General features: G+C 43.6%; 2 protein-coding genes across 4 annotated transcripts in view; one reads left to right on the top strand and one right to left on the bottom strand.

The window, feature by feature from the left end:
* The first annotated feature begins 632 nt into the window (after positions 1 to 632).
* On the top strand, positions 633 to 17,428 carry CLCC1 (chloride channel CLIC like 1). The gene is made up of 12 exons (XM_054165586.1): positions 633 to 755; positions 1,517 to 1,657; positions 3,168 to 3,263; positions 4,132 to 4,239; positions 7,892 to 8,113; positions 8,785 to 8,925; positions 9,666 to 9,759; positions 11,287 to 11,384; positions 11,466 to 11,612; positions 12,197 to 12,484; positions 13,042 to 13,291; positions 17,316 to 17,428. Exons 2-11 carry the CDS (start codon positions 1,526 to 1,528, stop codon positions 13,270 to 13,272), a joined length of 1,557 nt encoding a protein of 518 aa, XP_054021561.1. The 5' UTR covers positions 633 to 755; positions 1,517 to 1,525; the 3' UTR covers positions 13,273 to 13,291; positions 17,316 to 17,428.
* Positions 14,763 to 18,032, bottom strand: part of GPSM2 (G protein signaling modulator 2) — a 29,749-nt gene continuing 26,479 nt past the window's right edge. For 2 of the 3 annotated variants that reach the window (XM_054165581.1, XM_054165583.1), the window contains 3 exons: positions 17,298 to 17,460; positions 16,946 to 17,163; positions 14,763 to 15,291 (listed from right to left, as the gene is read on the bottom strand). In XM_054165581.1, the coding sequence (XP_054021556.1) occupies positions 15,127 to 15,291; positions 16,946 to 17,163; positions 17,298 to 17,460 (546 nt within the window). In that variant the 3' untranslated portion in view covers positions 14,763 to 15,126. The remainder of the gene's footprint in view (positions 15,292 to 16,945; positions 17,164 to 17,297; positions 17,461 to 18,032) is intronic. The other variant, XM_054165582.1, reaches the window with a different exon arrangement.

The following is an 18,032-nucleotide window of genomic DNA, read 5'->3' as shown; positions in this document are numbered from 1 at the left end:
GAAGCTCCAGTTGTCCATCTGTGGTCAAAGGGCTGGTACACTATTTTTAATAGGCACTACAACTATTTAAATGTAGATTTCCTTAAAGGGATGTTATTACAACTTGAGTCTTTAGCGAAAGGGTGTAGTTTTACGTCTGTCTTTTTGCGTCCCAGACTTGTGCTTATGAGCTGTTCATAGCTGAAAGTGCCTAACTCTCTCTTGTACTTACTAAAGGGAAGTGTTTTTTTTCCTACATGTCTGCCTGGAGCTGTAGACAAATAAAGCCATGTACAGAACGGGAAGGAGGAGGAGACAGTGGGAATCGGGGCTGCTTTCTCTCTTGCAGGCCTGCGTGCTTTGACGGGACTCCTGCTTCCCCCCTCTGGAGGGGCTTACACGTAATCGCGTTGTTGCGGCTGCCCCCCAGCCGTGTGCTCCCGCTACGCTCTGGGGCTGTGTTCCTCAACGTGCTGCTGGGGCAGACGTTGCTGCTTCTGCCGCCTCCCCCGCCCGCGGTCGCCACAGGCCTGCCTGCGCGAGGCGGGGCCTTGCCCGCCAGCGCCTCCCCCTCTCGAGGGCGGGCGCGCGGCTGAGGCGGCCGCATCTCCGCCGCCTCTGTAGGGTGGGAGCCGCGGGGCCGTGCCGGGCCTGTGGAGCGAAGGACGGGCAAGTGGACGCTGGCGTAAGAGACCTCTCCTCGGCTGCGAGAGGCCCGGCGATGCGGGACGGCTCTGGGCCGAGTAAATACGGCGCGGCTGGCTGCGGCCCTGCAGGTACCGGGGTCTGGGAGCTGGAGCGTGGACCGCGGACGGGCCCTCGGTTGCGTGGCCTCGCTGGGGGCGGCGGCGGGGGTGGGGGTGCCGCCCCACGCCTTGTCCGGGGCCTGGCCTGTACCCTGCGAGGGGCGAGGAGGACCGAGGGGAGTGAGGGGAGGGCTAGAAGGCTGCCTGTATCTTGGGAGCGTGGCGTTAGTACCCGAGATAAACGAGGTGAAGGCGAAATGGGGAGGAGCCTCTGGCGTTTTCCCGTTTGTTGCTGCTTCAACGCTTGCGACGTAGGGCCTCTGGCTCCCGCGAGGCAGGGCTCTGCCTTGGAGCGGACCTGTGCGCGGCGGCGGCGGCGGCCTGTGCGTGGCTACCGACCAGGCAGGGTGGGAACAGCCTCACGGTCTCGACAAGGCGTGCCAGGGGGGTTTCTGTGGTGCCGGATCCTTGTGTCAAAGCCTGTAGGAATTCCGCGCTCTTTTATCGTATTTATGGCGCCGCTGAACTCTGCACTACGCCTGCTGATAAGTACAGCAAGTTGCGTTGGTCCGCTTGTACGATACAGAGCAATTGTTGCATATTCTTGCCAGTGTTCTCTTCAAGAGGGGAGGGAGAAAGTGAAGTTTAAGTTGCTTAACGGAGAGCCGAGTTTAGAAACAACACCGGAGGAGACATTTTTCATGTTGTAAGATGGTTTAATTTTTTATTTTTTATTTTTTTGCACAGTGTGAGATTCTGAACCAAATACCTGAATCTCTCGTTGTGTTCAGTGATACAGGATGCTGTTTCCTTTGGTACTATGTGCAGTTGTGCTACTAGGGAGTGGTAGAGCTCCAGATGATGAATGGATTGACCCCACTGATATGCTCAATTACGATGCAGCATCAGGAACAATGAGGAGGCCTTACAAGGTAGGAAAAGAAAAAGTGCATTAATAGGTGTCTCTCCTAAACAGTCCTTCAGCCACGTGCCGTTGAAAGGTTGGCCATGAATCGTGACCTTTGAGAATGGTACAATTACAGCCTCTTTAAGGCCTCCGAAGGTTACATCTCAGTCTACAAATAGAACAGTGTTGTGTGTCCATTAATGAAATTGCAAAGAAAAAAATAATAGCCCTCTATATTATTGTAGATAATTAGCTTGGGGCTTTTTACTGACAAGGTTCCTACTAATAGGGGAATAATCTCCACTTACTGTGTGAAGGTATTGAGAAAGCCAGTGGTGTTTTGTAATGCTGTAAGGAAGATCAGAGTAGGGATGGAGTGCTGTACTGTTAATAATTCATTAAGAAGAAGATGAAATAAGGAAAGCTAGTTTAAACAGGGGGAATTATCTTGGTTGCCTTGTATGAAAGGTGGACTCTGCATCTATCATGGGATGTACTTTGCTTATCTGATACACATGTAGCTCTGTACATTGTGACTGGTTGAAGAGGCACCTTTGATTTTTGTCATTCTTCAGCTTTCAAGTTTGGTTTTGCAGTCTTGAATAATAACTGTTCTAACTCTTCAGAACAATTTTATGAAGCTTAAATTAAAACCGCATTATTTCTCTCCATAAAGTTCCTCCATAGCCTCCATCTCTTCCAACTCCACCAGATAGTTAGTAGCATCCCTAAAATTCAGCAAGACACTTTGTAACATTTAAGCTTGGGGCCTAACTGCTTCAGCTTTTGTAAAAAAAATACTGGGAGTTTTTCTGTTGTCTCCCACTAAAATAGAATCACATCTTAAAGAAGAAAAGTGACTGCTTTGGGTTAATCCATTTTCCCAAGATTTTTTCTCTGCTCTGCATTGAGAGATTTTTGGGTAGACAGGCTGCATGGGCTACCAGAGTCCTCAAAACCAAACTTTGTGTTAGCCTGAGTTCACATCCTTTGAAGACTTTCTTCAGTGCACTCACCTGGTTCTGTAGAAGCACTGCTGCAACCAAGTCTGAGCAACTGACAGAAGATTTTGGCTGCTGAAGAGGGAGAAGGGAGCATGAAAGGAAAGGCATGCAACCCAGAGCAGGCCTTTGTGTTTACTGACAGTCTGGCTGGCTGCGTGGCAGCTGGACTGGGAATTTATGTGGCTGAAAACAGCTCCTTTGCTTGCTAAGTCAGTTTTTAGCCAGTTCGATTATCTAATCTCACGTACTGCATGGCTTGCCAGCGCTCAGGAGGGGAAAGGGCAGGTGGGGGAGGATAGGACAAGACTTCACCTTCTGAAGGCAGCTTGCATTTAGATAAACTCAAAGCAGTTGTTCATTTGGAGCCTAAAATAACAGCAGAGGCAGACAGTATCACTGGGAATGTATCAGCAGCAGAGAGCAACATTCAGGTTTTAGCTCCTCTGCTTCTTTTCAAGTGATCTGATTACGGAAGTGTAATATCACATAGTGATCAAATTCTGTGACTCTGAAAAGATGTTTTTCTTTTAGGCAAACTATCATGACTCTCAGGATGAGAATATGGATGTGGTCAGTACTGAAATCCTATCAAGTTGTTCCAGGGAATTAGATTCTTTGCAACAGAAGGTTTGTTATGGAACTTCAAAATATTCTCTACCCTTCTATAGTCTGTGCTTTCTGCTGATGCTTTTCTGGATAGTACAGAACAGGAGAACTGCTGGTTTGATGTGTGAGATGCCATGCATTATGTAGGGAGAATCTTTGTTCAGAGGGATCACAGGAAGTAATGGGAACTCCCTTCCAGATTGCTGCACTGCCTACTAAGGTCTCTTTCCTAAAACATTTCACAGTATTAACAGAAGTTGATAGGAGCCATGTGCTTCTGTCGGGAGCCAGCAGTTTAAATTACCCCATGCTGCCAACAGCTAAGACCTTTTGATTCCAAACTGTTCCATGATGTTGGGTTCTAAGGGGTGGGTTGTGAACATAGAGAACATAGTTTTGGCTGACCATAATGTGCAGGGCTGCAGTGCTCAGAAGCTACCCTGAGACCCCCTACACTGCTGCTTCCTGCGAGATCAGGAGGATGCAGTAATGCTTGTGTGGCTTCCAGGGTTTATGCTTCCCTCAGCCATCTGGACACCCAATAGGATATGTAATTTTGGTGGGTTCAATTCTTAACATTTTGTATGGGGGGGTGGTGGTTTTGTGGTTTTTTTAATGTAAACATAATTTAAGGAGATCCTGATCTTTCTTTTTCCCCCTTAGTCAGACTGAGGTTAGTATTCAGACTGCATTATTAGCAGATCTGAAGTCCTCCAGCAGGGGCCAGTCCACTAGAAAGCAGCATCTTCAGTAGCTACTTAGGCTTGTGCTAAACAAAGGCTTGTTGCTTAACTTGGACACATGTGCCTCACTTCACCCTGAGCTTCATCTGCTGCTGGGGTTTCTTCTTCTTTGAACAAGAAACGACCAAAGTGTGTTTGCACCACAGGTTGCAGACTGTGAGAAGAGGAATGCCAAATCACACCAAAGCCGCAGCTTTTATATTTTTAAGCGATACTTGAATAAGATTTTAAATGAAGCTGGAAAACTTGGCCTGGTAAGTATTTGAACAGTCACTGAGAATTAATTAGAATTCATGTTACTGCTTTAAGTGTGTTTCCACAGTGACCATGTATTGATTAGTTATTGTGGCATACTTGAAAATAAAGGGCAGTGAATTGCAAAGAACAAAATGCCAGAAGTGTGTACGTTGCAGTGTTATGCCAGTTAGCAGCATTTGTTTGGAGGGCCACTTGCTGTTTGATCTGTAAAGCCTCCAAAGGGAGGCCACAGGAATTCAGAGGGTGTATCTAAGTACCTATTGTCAGACACAGCTATAGGAATACCCTGCTCGGTTCATAGAATCACCTTGGTTGGAAGGGATCTGTAAAGGTTATCTAGTCCAACTCCTCTGCAGTAAGCAGGGACATCCTCAACTAGAGCCCTGTTGAGCCTCACCTTGAATATCTCCAGAGATGGGACCTCAACTGCCTCCCTGGGCAACATGTTCCAGTGTTCAGCCACTTTCATTGTAAGGAACTTTGTCCTGACATCCAGTCTACCTCTACTCTTATTTCAAACCATTGCCCCTTGTCCTGTCACCACAGGCCTTTGTAAACAGTCCCTCTCTTGCCTTCTTGTAGGCCCCCTGCAGGGGACAATAAGGTGGTGATTAGGCTTACTCCAGGCTGAACAACTCTAGCTACCTCAGCTTGATTTCATAGCATCCTTCTACAAATATATTAATAGCAAGAGGAGGGGCAAGGACAACCTCCACACAGAAGGGAGCATAGTAACAAAAGATGAGGAAAAGGCAGAGGTACTTAACACCTTCTTTGCCTCAAATGTTAATAGCAGGATAGGTTGTCTTCCGGACAGCTGGCCTCCTGAGCTGGCAGCTGGAGTCAGGGAGCAGTATAGTTCCCCTGTGATCCAGGAGAAATTAGTTAGAGAACTCCTTAGCCACTTGGGTCCCCACAAGTCCATGACACCAGATGAGATCCATCCTAGGGTACTGAGCGAGCTGGCAGATGAGCTGGCCAAGCTGCTCTCCTCTCACTGGAGAGGTCCCAGAAGACTGGAAGCTGGCCAACGTGATGCCCATCCACAAGAAGGGCCGCTTGGATGAGCCAGGGAATTACAGACCTGTCAGCCTGACCTCAGTGCCAGGCAAGATTATAGAACAGGTCCTCTTGAGTGCAATCACACAGCACTTACAGGATGGCCAAGGGATCAGGCCCAGTCAGTATGGATTTAGGAAGGGCAGGTCCTGACTGACCAACCTGATCTTCTATGCCTGGTGGATGTGGGGAAGGCTGTGGATGTAGTCTATCTAGACTTCAGCAAGGCCTTTGACACTGTCCCCCACAGCAAACTCCTGGTCAAGCTGTCAGCTTGTGGCTTGGACAGCAGCACTCTGCGCTGGGTTAGGAACTGGCTGGAGGGCTGTGCCCAGAGAGTGGTGGTGAATGGTGCCACATCCAGCTGGCAGCCAGTCACTAGTCGTGTCCCCCAGGGATCAGTGCTGGGTCCTGTCCTCTTTAATATCTTCATTGATGATCTGGATGAGGGTAGGTTTGCAGATGACACCAAGCTGGGGGCAGGAGTTGATTTGCTGGAGGGTAGGAAAGCTCTGCAGAGGGACCTTGCCAGGCTGGACAGATGGGCAGACTCCAAAGGCATGAGATTTAACACCTAAGTGCCGGGTTCTACACATTGGCCACAACAATCCCATGCAGTGCTACAGGCTGGGGTCAGAGTGGCTGGAGAGTGGCCAGGCAGAAAGGGACCTAGGGGCACTGGCTGATAGTAGGCTGAACATGAGCCAGTAGTGTGCCCAAGCAGCTAAGAAGGCCAGTGGCATTCTGGCCTGTATCAGGAACAGCGTGGCCAGCAGGAGCAGGGAGGTCATTCTGCCCCTGTACATAGTACTGGTTAGGCCACACATTGAGTACTGTGTCCAGTTCTGGGCCCCTCAGTTTAGGAAAGATGTTGAGTTGTGGAACATGTCCAGAGATGGGCAACAAAGCTGGTGAGGGGTTTGGAGCACAAGCTCCATGAGGAGAGGCTGAGGGAGCTGGGGTTGCTTAGCCTGGAGAAGAGGAGGCTCATGGGGAGACCTTACTGCTGTCTACAACTACCTGAAGGGAGGTTGTAGCCAGGTGGGGGTTGGTCTCTTCTCCTGGGCAGCCAGCACCAGAACAAGAGGACACAGTCTTGAGCTGCACCAGGGGAGATTTAGGCTGGATGTTGGGAAGAAGTTCTTCATAGAAAGAATGATTGGCCATTGGAATGGGCTGTCCAGGGAGGTGGTGGAGTCGCCATCACTGGAGGTGTTGAGGAAGAGACTGGATGGGGTGCTTGGTGCCATGGTTTAGTTGATTAGATAATGTTGGATGATAGGTTGGACTCAATAATCTCAAAGGTGTTTTCCAACCTGGTTAATTCTATTCCATTCCATAGGTGCTTCAGCCCCCTGATCATTTTTTATGGCACTCCTCTGGACTAGCTGCATCAGGTCCATGTCCTTCCTATACGGAGGGCTCCAGAGCTGGACACAGTGCTCCAGGTGACCTTTTAGGCCTTTGTTTAAGGCTGTATCACATTAACCATCTAGGAATAGTAGCTTATTACAGTCTGCATATAAGATTCACCTTGCTATTTTCTTTATTTTATTGTCTTTGGAGGTTTGTTTTACCTATTCAAAGGCAGAGGAATACATTTTTAGCAGTAAGCAAAATAAAAACAAGCCCCACTATACTTAGAAATGTAATGTTTCTTATTTCAGTATTTAGTAACTTCTATCTATGTTGCTCAGCCATGGTCAGGGCACACAGAGAACACTCACAATTGTCACTTGCTGATGAGAAGTTGTTCTAACATTTTAATACCTTCATTTTTTATGTTTTATTGTAGAACTGAAAGAGTACCTGTAGGAGAAGGGTTGTTTTTGGATAGCTTTGGAAGGCTGTGTTTAGTCTTTGACTCAGAAAAGAATGTAAACATCTTGTAACTGAAGGAGAAGAAACTGGGCAGAATTTGTTTGGATGTGTTAAAATACTGTTTTGTTATTTTAGCCTATTGTATGCCTGAATTACACACATGCCAGTGGAAAATAACCAATTAAGATGTGACACATGTGCCTTCTGACAAACTATATAATCTTGCTGTATAACATAATAAACATCTTCGCCTGCTTACATCTTGTCCTGGAAGCTGTGCACAGGGTGATCGGACACCAATACAACAACAAGTACCCATCAGTGAATTCATGTTTTATTTTGTTCATTTTCTAAACAATGTATTATAGAATCATAGCATGCTCCCTGTCTCATGGCTTTGTCCTGCAGTCTGCTTCAAAAAGGTGCTGGTATTTCATGAGAGTATACAAGCAGGTTTTTGTCTGGAGATACGGCTTTCTAATCATAGTATCATAGAATGGTTTGGGTCAGAAGTGACCTCCAATAGTCATCTAGTCCAAGCCCCCTGCAGTGAGCACGGTCATCCTTCATTAGATCAGGTTGTTCAGAGCCCTGTCAAGCCTGGCCTTGAATCTCTCCAATGATGGGGCTCCCTGGGCAACCTGTTCCAGTCTTCCACCATCCTTGTGGTTAAGAACTTGTTCTCCAATCTAATCTACTCTTCTCTAATTTCAAACCATTCTTGTTCCAAATAAGCAGCTTTAAACCATTGTTTTGTTTTTAATTTAGCCCAAAGAAAATGTGGACCATGTCCATTATGATGCAGAGATCATCCTTACAAAACAGACATACATGGAGATCCTCAAGTTTCTCAGTGAGGAAACCTGGCAGTCAGGTGCTGTGGATGATGCACTTAGTGATATTTTGATTAATTTTAAGCCTCATAATTATGAAGCTTGGCACTGGAGATTTGAAGACACTTTTGGAATTGATCTATATAATATGTTTCTGGTAAGAGAATGACTTTTTTTTTGCTGTTTTTTTAAATTGCTGTTTTCTCTAGTTTTTGTGCAAGTCAATGACTGTTACCATCTTATCACCACACATAAAGCAGTTCTTTCCATCATACCTACAGTGAGCCACTCTTTGTTTAATAGTTATTTAAAGTAGAGGAGATGTATTCACTTAAAGTAACAATTCAAGGTTTTTATTCCTGTGGTCATCTTTTTCTTTCTGTGGCTTTGTGGTTTATTTCTGGTGTCCTTGCTTTTTTCACCTCCTGGCTTTTCTGTCTGTGTTGTGTGACTCATTAGACTCTAGTGCTTTACTGACAGTTTGTGCATTACAGATTTTCCAGGTTTTCTCTTGTTCAAATAGACGCTGAAGCTGTTGGCTACTTCAGGAACTGAAATCTATTTACATTGAGATGAGTGTATGTTAGAGGTCTTGCAGGTCACGGGTTTTCTGAATTCTTGTGGAAAAACTTGTGTAGTGTTGGAGAGAAGAGCATGTCACCTTCTTTAAAATGGGATGGCAATGTGCTGAGCTGAGGATCTCTAATAATTAGTGTAAATAATGCTAGTGAAAGCAAAAGTTGGAAGTTCCTTCATGTGTACTGGCACTGAGCTTGAGAAAATCCCAGATCTGAAGTGTAATTTTTTTTTTCCTGCTCTCTTTTTCAGCTACTCTTGTGCTTAGTGTGTGGTGTAGTTGTAATAGCTACAGAGCTTTGGACACGTATTCATTGGTTTGTTCAGCTGAAACGTCTTTTATTAATAAGTTTTCTCATCAGTTTTGCGTGGAATTGGCTTTACTTGTACAAGGTAAGTTGTTCTGAAATTTTAATGGCTTAAAGCTTAAACTTTTACAGTTGCAAAGTCATAGAATTGTTTATGTTGGAAAACAGTTTTGAGATTGAGACCAACCACAAAACTAACGCTCTGGGAGGGAGTTAAGTTTTAGTTCCTTTAGATAGCTTATGTAAAGCAGTAACTGACCACAAACTAAACAAAGGGACAAATGTTTTGTTTTACATGTTGACAGGCATACTAGGGTTAAAGAACCAAAGAAACCCTGCCAGCTCACACCCTGCTGCAGAGGTGCACACCATTCATAAAGCAGTAGAACTGCAAGGAAGACTGGAATGCTAAAGCAGTGTGATAGAAAAGTCTGAGGGAAACACATTGTGGAGAGGGCTTGGGCTGTGTCAATGAAGAATGGTAGCTTTTTTAGCAGACTGACTTTAATTTTTTCTATTTGATTATCAGATGCAAACTGTAAGGCAAAATCATAATGAATACAGGAGTTGGCTCTTTGGGTAATTCAAGCTCCATTTGGAGAACAGCTCAGAGATGGCCACATTGGTGGCTTTTAATCCATTCCCAGGAAGTACTTAGAACTTAACTCTGTTAAATTGTTCAGGTACCAAATACAGATCTACCCAGGTAATTGTCCCAAACCAAGAGCAAACGTCATAAACTGGGATGCAGAGCTGCAGAGACAGAGGTATTCTGCCAACACCACCTTGGTTTCTGTTTCACAAATGCTTCCTCTTCTCCTGCAGCGAGCCTTTGCACAGCATCAAGCAGACATTGCAAAAATGGGGCAGTTTGATAACGTCTGTGCTGAGAAGCTGGACTGGAGGGACAGTCTTATAGGTAAATGCTTGTTTCATTGCTTTGTTATGGTATGTATGGTGACAGCGTACTCAGTACCCAAGAATACTCTCATTTCTTCATGAGTACTGCACTGAATTTTCTTCAGCAACAAATGATGCGGTGGTTTTAACTCTTTTTTTGATGTTCCACAAGACTTTTTCTAGGCCTTGGGAGGGTGAGCTGATCACAAAACTGCTTGGAGCATGTCATGGTGTTCTTTTCCTTATAACTTAACCCATGAATGCTTTCCCAGCTCTACTGCCCCAAGACCATTCAGTGTCATTTATAGAAGCGAGGAGGGCAGAGTTCAAGAAAGCATTTTGGGAAGTTTTTAATTCTTCCATCTGCCAGGCCTGCAAGTACAATGGGCTTCAGAATTTATTATCTGTAACTGTTTCACTCTGGTGTTACTTTTACAGAGAAAGCTGATTCTATCATTTTTATTAGTTATTTGTTATCCAGTGCTCTAGCAGGGAGATGAACAATGGTTGCTCCTAATAGGTGCTTGTTATAGGCTTCCCTTTATGTATGATTGGCTGTGATTGTGGGAACCCAAAGGGAGTAGGGAACAGAGTGTTTAGATGCCCTTCACATCTGTGTGGGAGACTCAGAGGTTGATAAGTGAGTGATGATGTACCTTGAATCCTGTGAGAAAGAAGAGGAGTAGGGATAATGAAATGCTGTATCTTTGGAGTGGATGGGAAAAGCAATTGGGGAAAAAAACATCTGTTAGAATAAGATAAAACAATGGGCTGGAGGGGGGTAGGCTATGGGAATGTGAATTAAACAACGTATGAACTTCTCAGTAAATAGCCACTGGCTCAGCTGATCAAGGCCATTCTGGTCCAGCTGTGGCCATGGCCAACTCCTGGCAGACTGCTCTGTCAGTTTATATTTCAGCTCACTGTGGTGGGACCTGGATCGGGCCCACTGCATTTTGCACAACTCTCCCGAACACTCTTACATGAGATTGCTCTGTTTATGTCACATTTCAATGGTTTATATTCGGGATGCACTAAAATCAAACTGCTCAAAACAATAATGTCATAAATTTCTTGTTCATAGTTTAAAAGTTCCCTTAAGGAGTAACACTATCTATTTTTTTAACTACAATAGTTCCTTGAAACCTAGCAAGCAGAATACGCATTTTTAATGCACTTGCAGCCTGGCAGATGAGTAGTAACACTCAGAATTGTTTCAGCAGCTGTGGACAAAATGTGCTAGGTAGTAATTCCCACAGACCAGATTAATTTTTGTCTGAGGCTTCTTCATAAAAGAACTTCCTTGACTAAACATGGAGAGAAAACCTCAGTTTCTTCTCTTTCTTTCCAGCCTCCCCATCCTTGCTGCATCTCCATGACTGGATATACTACACTGCCAAGCTAGTTCAGAGTTTTAAAGACCAAATCTGAGCTGTGAACTATATCTGGAAGAGTTGTCTTCCATCTGTAATTGAATTTCTGCCTTCTGTCATAAGATATGTGTGTCTTTTACAGTAGTAAAAATGTGTCTCTAATTTGACTACAGAGTGGCTCAGAAGTAAATGGACATTTCAGGACGATCCCTGTCAGAAGTACTATGAAACTCTACTAGTGAATCCTGCTTTGTTGGTTCCGCCGACAAAGGTATCTGCCAGGCCTGAAGAGACTGCTCCTCTGTGTGTGTGCAGGCAGTGACACCAATCTGTTCTGTTTGTGCTCTTCTAGGCACTGGCAATCACTTTCACCAACTTTGTAACTGAGCCTTTGGAGCATGTAGGACAAGGTATTGGTGAATTCATCAAAGCACTCATGAAGGAGATACCTTTTCTGCTGCAGGTTCCAGTGCTGATTATGATGGCTCTGGCTGTTGTGGTTTGTATACATTTATCTTATATTTTAAAACTCCCATTTCATTTTTTACATGTTAATTTATATTTAAGTGTAATGGTCTGTTATTATTTCTTTCTTACTTGTACTACTGGTGTAGTAGCACAGGTGAAATTATTTCTGCAAGGGAAGTTTTCTTGACACAAATCTTTGTAGTAGTTGGTTTAGGAATAAAACAGGTACCTTTGTATTTAGACTACACTTCTCCAGTCTTCTCCAGTCTTCAAGTGGGATAAAACAGCATTGAACTGCCTAAAATCCTAGACTCTGACAGCTTACTGCAGCTTAGTTGTTGACTGCATTGTGTCATTATACAGTGATGGATATAATTGGCATTTTGCATGCAAAAGCCTTGAGTTAGAGCCTTCAGCATCTTAATGTAGTTCATCTTTGATACTACATTAAGTATGGAAGTTTCTGAGGTGTGGTCAGACTACAGAAAGCTCAGATTCTACTGTAGCTATTCTGATGGCCTGAGTTTTCCTTTCAGTGCTTTTTAGATGTGTGAGAACTGTAGGCTGCAAATATTTGGTATTTACTTGTTTGGGTTTTTTTTTTCCCTTCCCCAGGCTTTCTTCTATGGTGCAGGATCATCAGTGTCTGTGTTAAGATACCTGACATCATCTCAAAGAAGTCTTCCTCCACCTGACAGTCAACAGGAGAAAATAGACTTTGGCCAGAGTGATAGGAGTAGATCAGATGGCTACTATGTGCAGCAGCTTCCATATGTTCACAGAGGACCCCATGACAGAGGAGATGCTCCTGTGAGACCAGGAAATGGCAGAAGTCCTGGCATTGTGCATACAAGTGATGAGCCAAACACGCAAGTAGAAGAGTCTCACAAACCAGAACGTGGTGTATGTTAGTCCTGGTACTCTCTGAGCTAGGATTAACTGTAATACATTTCAATATAATTTGCTAGAACATGTTTAAACAGAAAGCTTAACCCAAATTCTGGGAAGTAGAGGAGTTAAGGAAGTACCTTTTCCTCTATGGAACACTTCGGTAGTGTTGGGTCTTGGTGTGTAGTTTGGTCTTGGATGTGTTTTGTTCTGGAAAAATACTGTGCAGTGGCCAACTGTGGCAGGAAATAGCACCAAGTTGTAACTCTTTTTACTCAAGACTTTAACTTCTGTTTTGAGGGATCAGTACTTAGGCTAGCCTGGGCAACATGACTACTTTTGGAAGAAAGGTAGGAGAAAAAAGCAGTGCTGACTTTTCTGTAGACTACTGAAAATTAGAAGCAGACTTCTACTCTAGATTGTGCAATTTACATGCACTGTTTTCCCCATGAAAGGAAGATAGATACCAGTCATGCTTTGGGGGAGTTCTGCCCTTGAGCTGAGATACACCTGAAGCCTGAGGCCATCACTTACAGACTGGGTGATTAACAGCTTGTTATTAATTTTTACAGAAGAGATGGCACACTGAGCCTGAAGTTTGTAGACTAGAAACTATCACAGCTGAAAACCTTACTGAAGAGCAAGCACTTGAGCAGCAGAAACAGGAGACAGGTAAAGCAGAGCGAGAGACTGAAGGAAGTTGTGATCCTAATAAAAACCTAGAAGGGAAAAATTACATGGTGGTAGAACCACATGAAGAAAAGAAAACCAAGATTTCACGTGACTCACAGGAAGGAGACTGAGGAAGTCCCAAGCTCTGCTGTAAGTTTTGTCTTATCTTTAGTAGTCACATAGTTGCTAGCTCTGCTCTAATTCTCAAATGTAGAGAAGAGAGCGTCAGTAAGCTAACAGAACTCTCATCTTTGGCCAGAGCGTGAATAGGTACAGCTGTAAGGTGGGAGCTTTAAAACCAGAGAGACAGAGTATTCATACTGTTTCTGGAATCACACAAGTAAAGCTGGCCAAGAAAAGGGGTGTGGGGGTGTTGCTGCTTGTCTGAAATCCAATTTGTCTAGCATGTTCTGTGTAAAACTAGATACGTTCTGGTGGGAAAGCACTGACACGCTGATCAAGCTACCATAAGCCTAATCAGGTAACTGTCAAACAGCCTGAACAGAGTTCCTAATACTCATGTAATTCATGTAAGGGTAATTTCACCTCAGCTAGAAGTCTCAGGACTATCTTTTTGTTTAAATGCCTTAAAATCAGTTTTAAGTAGAATGGCTGCTGGTCAGCACATTTCTAGGATAGCTTGATGATTTTCTTCTAGTTTAATCGTTTCCAGGGGACTGAGAAGCTGATACATCAGATGTGGTTTTATGATGATTCAAAGCTGAATGGGGAATAGGAAGCACTAAGTACTGAAGATAAGCACTTTAGTTTGGAATAGTATTTTGCCACTTTGTAGAAGTTAGGACAGTTTCAGTAGTAATCAAATTTCAGTGCTAAAATACCGCAGGAGAATATTGTAAAACATCACCATCTCTAAAATCGTTTTTGTTCTGTAGAGCCTATTTAGCTAATCTCACACTGACATTTTACTCTGAAGCTAAAATGAAGTTCTAGATTCTTCTCTGGGGCTAATATAGTTCAATTAAAAATTGGCATAATTTATAAATACCTAAAGTGAATAAATTGCCAGCTTTGTTAAGAACAGTGTCTTCTAACACGAGATACCCACACTTAAAACAACATGTACCTTTGAGGGTTTCCAAGGGCTACCCCAGCACAGCACATCCTTACCAAGTGAAAGAGAAGCAGTTAGGGCCCAGCAGCATGCATGCAGCTGTTGACTGTTTATAACAGTTAAATTAATTTACTGCAGGAATTCCCTGAGGAGTGTGGTAGTCCCTGCCAAGTACCTATCACCCCTGTGATTCCCTGGTGCTTGCACCTCTTACTGCTGGTGGTGGGCATGTACCACAAAAACTACAGAACAGCACTGGCAGCTCTTACTTAAAACCAAGTACATCTTCATTAAGAAAGTTTCCTGATGGTAAAACTACACTGACTAGTACATGAAATACTTCACTTAATAGTACAAAAAATCCCAGAATGTTCTGAAAAAAAAAGGGTTTTAAATTAAACAATTAATACCGGTGTTTGATTATTTTTTTAATAAAAATGATTTCAGAAACTGTGTGGGAGACACAAAGATGAGGTACTGAAGCTATTGACCTCTTCCTTTTATTAAAAAAAAAAGAAGTATAAAAGCAAACAGGCCCAAATACAAATAACAAAAAATAATCATGTTTTCTTTCAAAAGAACGTACAAATTTAGGCCCTGCGCTAGATGGAGATGGGGACAGCATCCACACATCAACAAAGAGAATTCCTTGGCAGGAAAAAAAATCCATATTAATATTCCTAGACTAGAGGGATTAGATTGTTGTCTCAAGACACTGCTAAGAGCAGCTGCCAGTAGCTGTAGCTACCAGTCACGAGTGCAGTGCTGCTGCTACTGTTGATACCAAAAATTATTAGAAAGGGGACAAAAGCACTAAGTGCAGTCTTCTGTAAAAAGGCAATGTCTGGGTTTCCTGCAAACAAAAATGATACCTAAGATGCTGCTGTACAGTACGGGCTGCTGCCTTCCTTCAGCTAGAACTTGGTCCCTTTATAGCTGAGGGTAAATGGACTCTCTGTTCATCCATTCTCTTAGCTTGTGATCGCACAATTAGGCTGAAAAAATCTTCATCTGGTACAGTTGGGCCCTTTGCAGATGATGGAGGAGCACATCTTTGGTCATCCAGTCTGGAACCCTACAGAGAGAGCAAACACTAAAGCTGCATATCTACAGGAATATATTGTAGAACAAGTGAACAATACACATGAAAAATTACTAAAAGCTTCTGTTTTCAGGTTTAAAGCTCTTACAAGGATTGAACAGGTAGGCTTTGTGGCAAGGTAAACTTCCCAGAAGAAATTACGAAGTTAAGAGTGTAAATGCAGGTAATAGGAGTCCTCCAAGCCACCTGTCCACATGTATCTGAAAATAGCTGCGCACACAACTTAGCGCTTGTGCATATTGCAGGAAATTAGTTGTGTCCTTTGTCCAGAAGAATTTTAGCAGTAGCAGATGGTATTTCCAGTCTCCACAACAGAAACGTGCTTGTCTGCCTTATGCAGGAAGTACATGGCCATCCTGTTTGTCAGACTGGGGAAGGCAATACTGGGAGAAAGTTTTCCTCCAAACTCAAAAGAGTTGTAGGGTTTAACCACCACGGTACAGAGCAGTTCCCTAAAACCTCTAAGAGAGTTTCTGTGTGCCTTCCACACAGCTACTCCTTCCTGCTCAGGTTTTGCAAACCTATGCCTATGGCATTAGGTCCAGCTGCGGAGAGCAGCTCCTTTGCTGTAGCTTACAGGTATTTCTCAGCAGCAAGAGGTGGCTGCAGAGCTACCTGGAGAGGAAAATGGTCCCTTCAGGAAAAGGCTGGCTTTCAGAAGTAGATGGACCTCAGAGTCATCTTTGAAACAAAAAAAATCTCAAATAGCCACCATTTTGTGCTTCTGTATAAAGCAGTAGCACCTGTAATGATAATGATTGAGGGGATGAAATGTTTCCATTCCTTTCTCCATAAACACAGTAATTGCTTTGCTTTGCCCAGGAAGAGACAAGATCTGTTCATCTCTAGACTCTTTGCTTGACTCCAAGAAGTAAACGGACAAGCTGCTAAACCAGAACATGGTATTTCATCAGGCTCATGAGCAGTGTCATTGTAGAATGAATTCCAGGTGCTGCTTCCCACCCAAGCAAAGATGCTTCCTTACCTCTGGAAAACTCACTAGCTGAGGTGATTTGGTTTTGGCCTAACTGGTTTAGATACCATGCTGTAACTCGCCACCAGACACCTCACTTGGACATTGCTATGAGTTATTAGCACAATTGGAATGATGGTCACTGTTGCCTCTAAACCTTTGATACTGAAGTCTTCCATTTGATAATATTCCTGGATTCAAGGTGCCCTTCTAAGGATCTAGATCTAAACTCTTTCCTAAGACAATTTTATGTGTGCCTTTTAGTACCCCCACTTATTTTTTTCCCCTTTTCCAGCATTTGTTACTTTAAATGGTTCATATGATAGGGATACCAAAAATTACAAGGGGCAATGGATGTAAACTACAGCACAGGAGGTTCCACCTCAGCATGAGTAGGAACTTCTTCACTGTGAGGGTCACAGAGGTTGTGGAATCTCCTTCTCTGGATGCTTCAAGACCTGTGATCCTGTGACCATGGGGTTTTTTTCAAAACTAGCCAGTGTCTGGTAATTTGAATGTTTTTGTTCTTCCTTATCTACCAAATCACTTTGTATCTTCAAACACATGATAAATAAGCTTGAAGAAACCCAATCAGATGCACAAATCAAATCCCTAAAGACTCAAAAAGTGAAGAATTTTTGTGAAAAACCTTACCTGGCATTTTACCAATATATCAAAGAAGTCATCGTCGAGTTCTCTGCTGCTGCTGGCCATGAGGTGCCCCAGGACTGAGTGGCTGTTGTGTTGGTTCAGTCGAAGGCCAGGTAGATTACTGAAGCTAGCACGCTGGTCATCCAGCCGGCGGCTCTGCGAGCTAGCCAGCAGGTCTAGAAATTCATCTGTGTGGGGGGAGACTACAGAAGTAGAAAAGGCTGGGGAGGAGGAAGAAAACGAGTTAGCCTGGACAAGAATTCCCTTCCATAGTAAGTCTGTACACAAATACACTTTTGAAATAGCATTTGGCAGGAGCGGAAGTTTGGTATGGATTTTAGATTTGAAGAATTACATTTTCTCATCGTTTTAGGTGGAGTTGAGGGTGTTGCCACTGAAGCAGCTGAGAATCTGGTCCTCTCCTGGAAGAAGCACCTCTGATCATCCATCCTGTTGCTCTGGAATCGGCTCAGTAGATCAAAGAACCCTTCATCTGCCATTGTCTCTCGACTGTTTTTCTGAAGAGGAGAGAAGAGTTAGGGCTATTTTGAACTCAAGAGATTCTAAAACTAGGACAACTGCACCGCAGTTTCATTCCAGTAACATTTGGCATTTGCATATCTGAAATCCATTTGAAAAAACTTAGTCATCCATTTCTGTAAACAGCAAAGCGTTGTAAGCAGAAATGCCAATAATATGGCAAGCATTTTGGAAGGTAAAATATGAGAACCATTTCCTGCTCTGAAACAGAATGAAAGAGTACTCTGGTCAGTACAGGTGGAGTTACTCTTCCTCAGCCACCAATCCACCAAAAACCCAGCTGCCCGTGAAAGAATAAAACGAGAGCAACTATGAACAGTTTCCATTATCTCCTCAGGACTATAGTCAAAAACAGTTCTCTCAGCTAGATCAAGTGACTTGGTTCTTTTATTTTTACCTGACTTCCGTCAAGAGTGCAAGAACTTAAAAGTGTTAAGTATCTCCTACTGTCTGAATCAAAAAAATTGATTTTTTTATTTTTAAGGCTGGAGAAGGGGGGGTCTAGAAGAAACTAGGAATAAAGCATACGTACAGCCTGAGCTGTAACTTT

Source organism: Dryobates pubescens, chromosome 11 (assembly GCF_014839835.1).
Source record: "Dryobates pubescens isolate bDryPub1 chromosome 11, bDryPub1.pri, whole genome shotgun sequence".
NCBI classification, from domain to species: Eukaryota; Metazoa; Chordata; class Aves; order Piciformes; family Picidae; genus Dryobates; species Dryobates pubescens.
The sequence above is the reverse complement of the archived record's forward strand: the minus strand, read 5'-3'. Positions and strand labels throughout refer to the sequence as shown.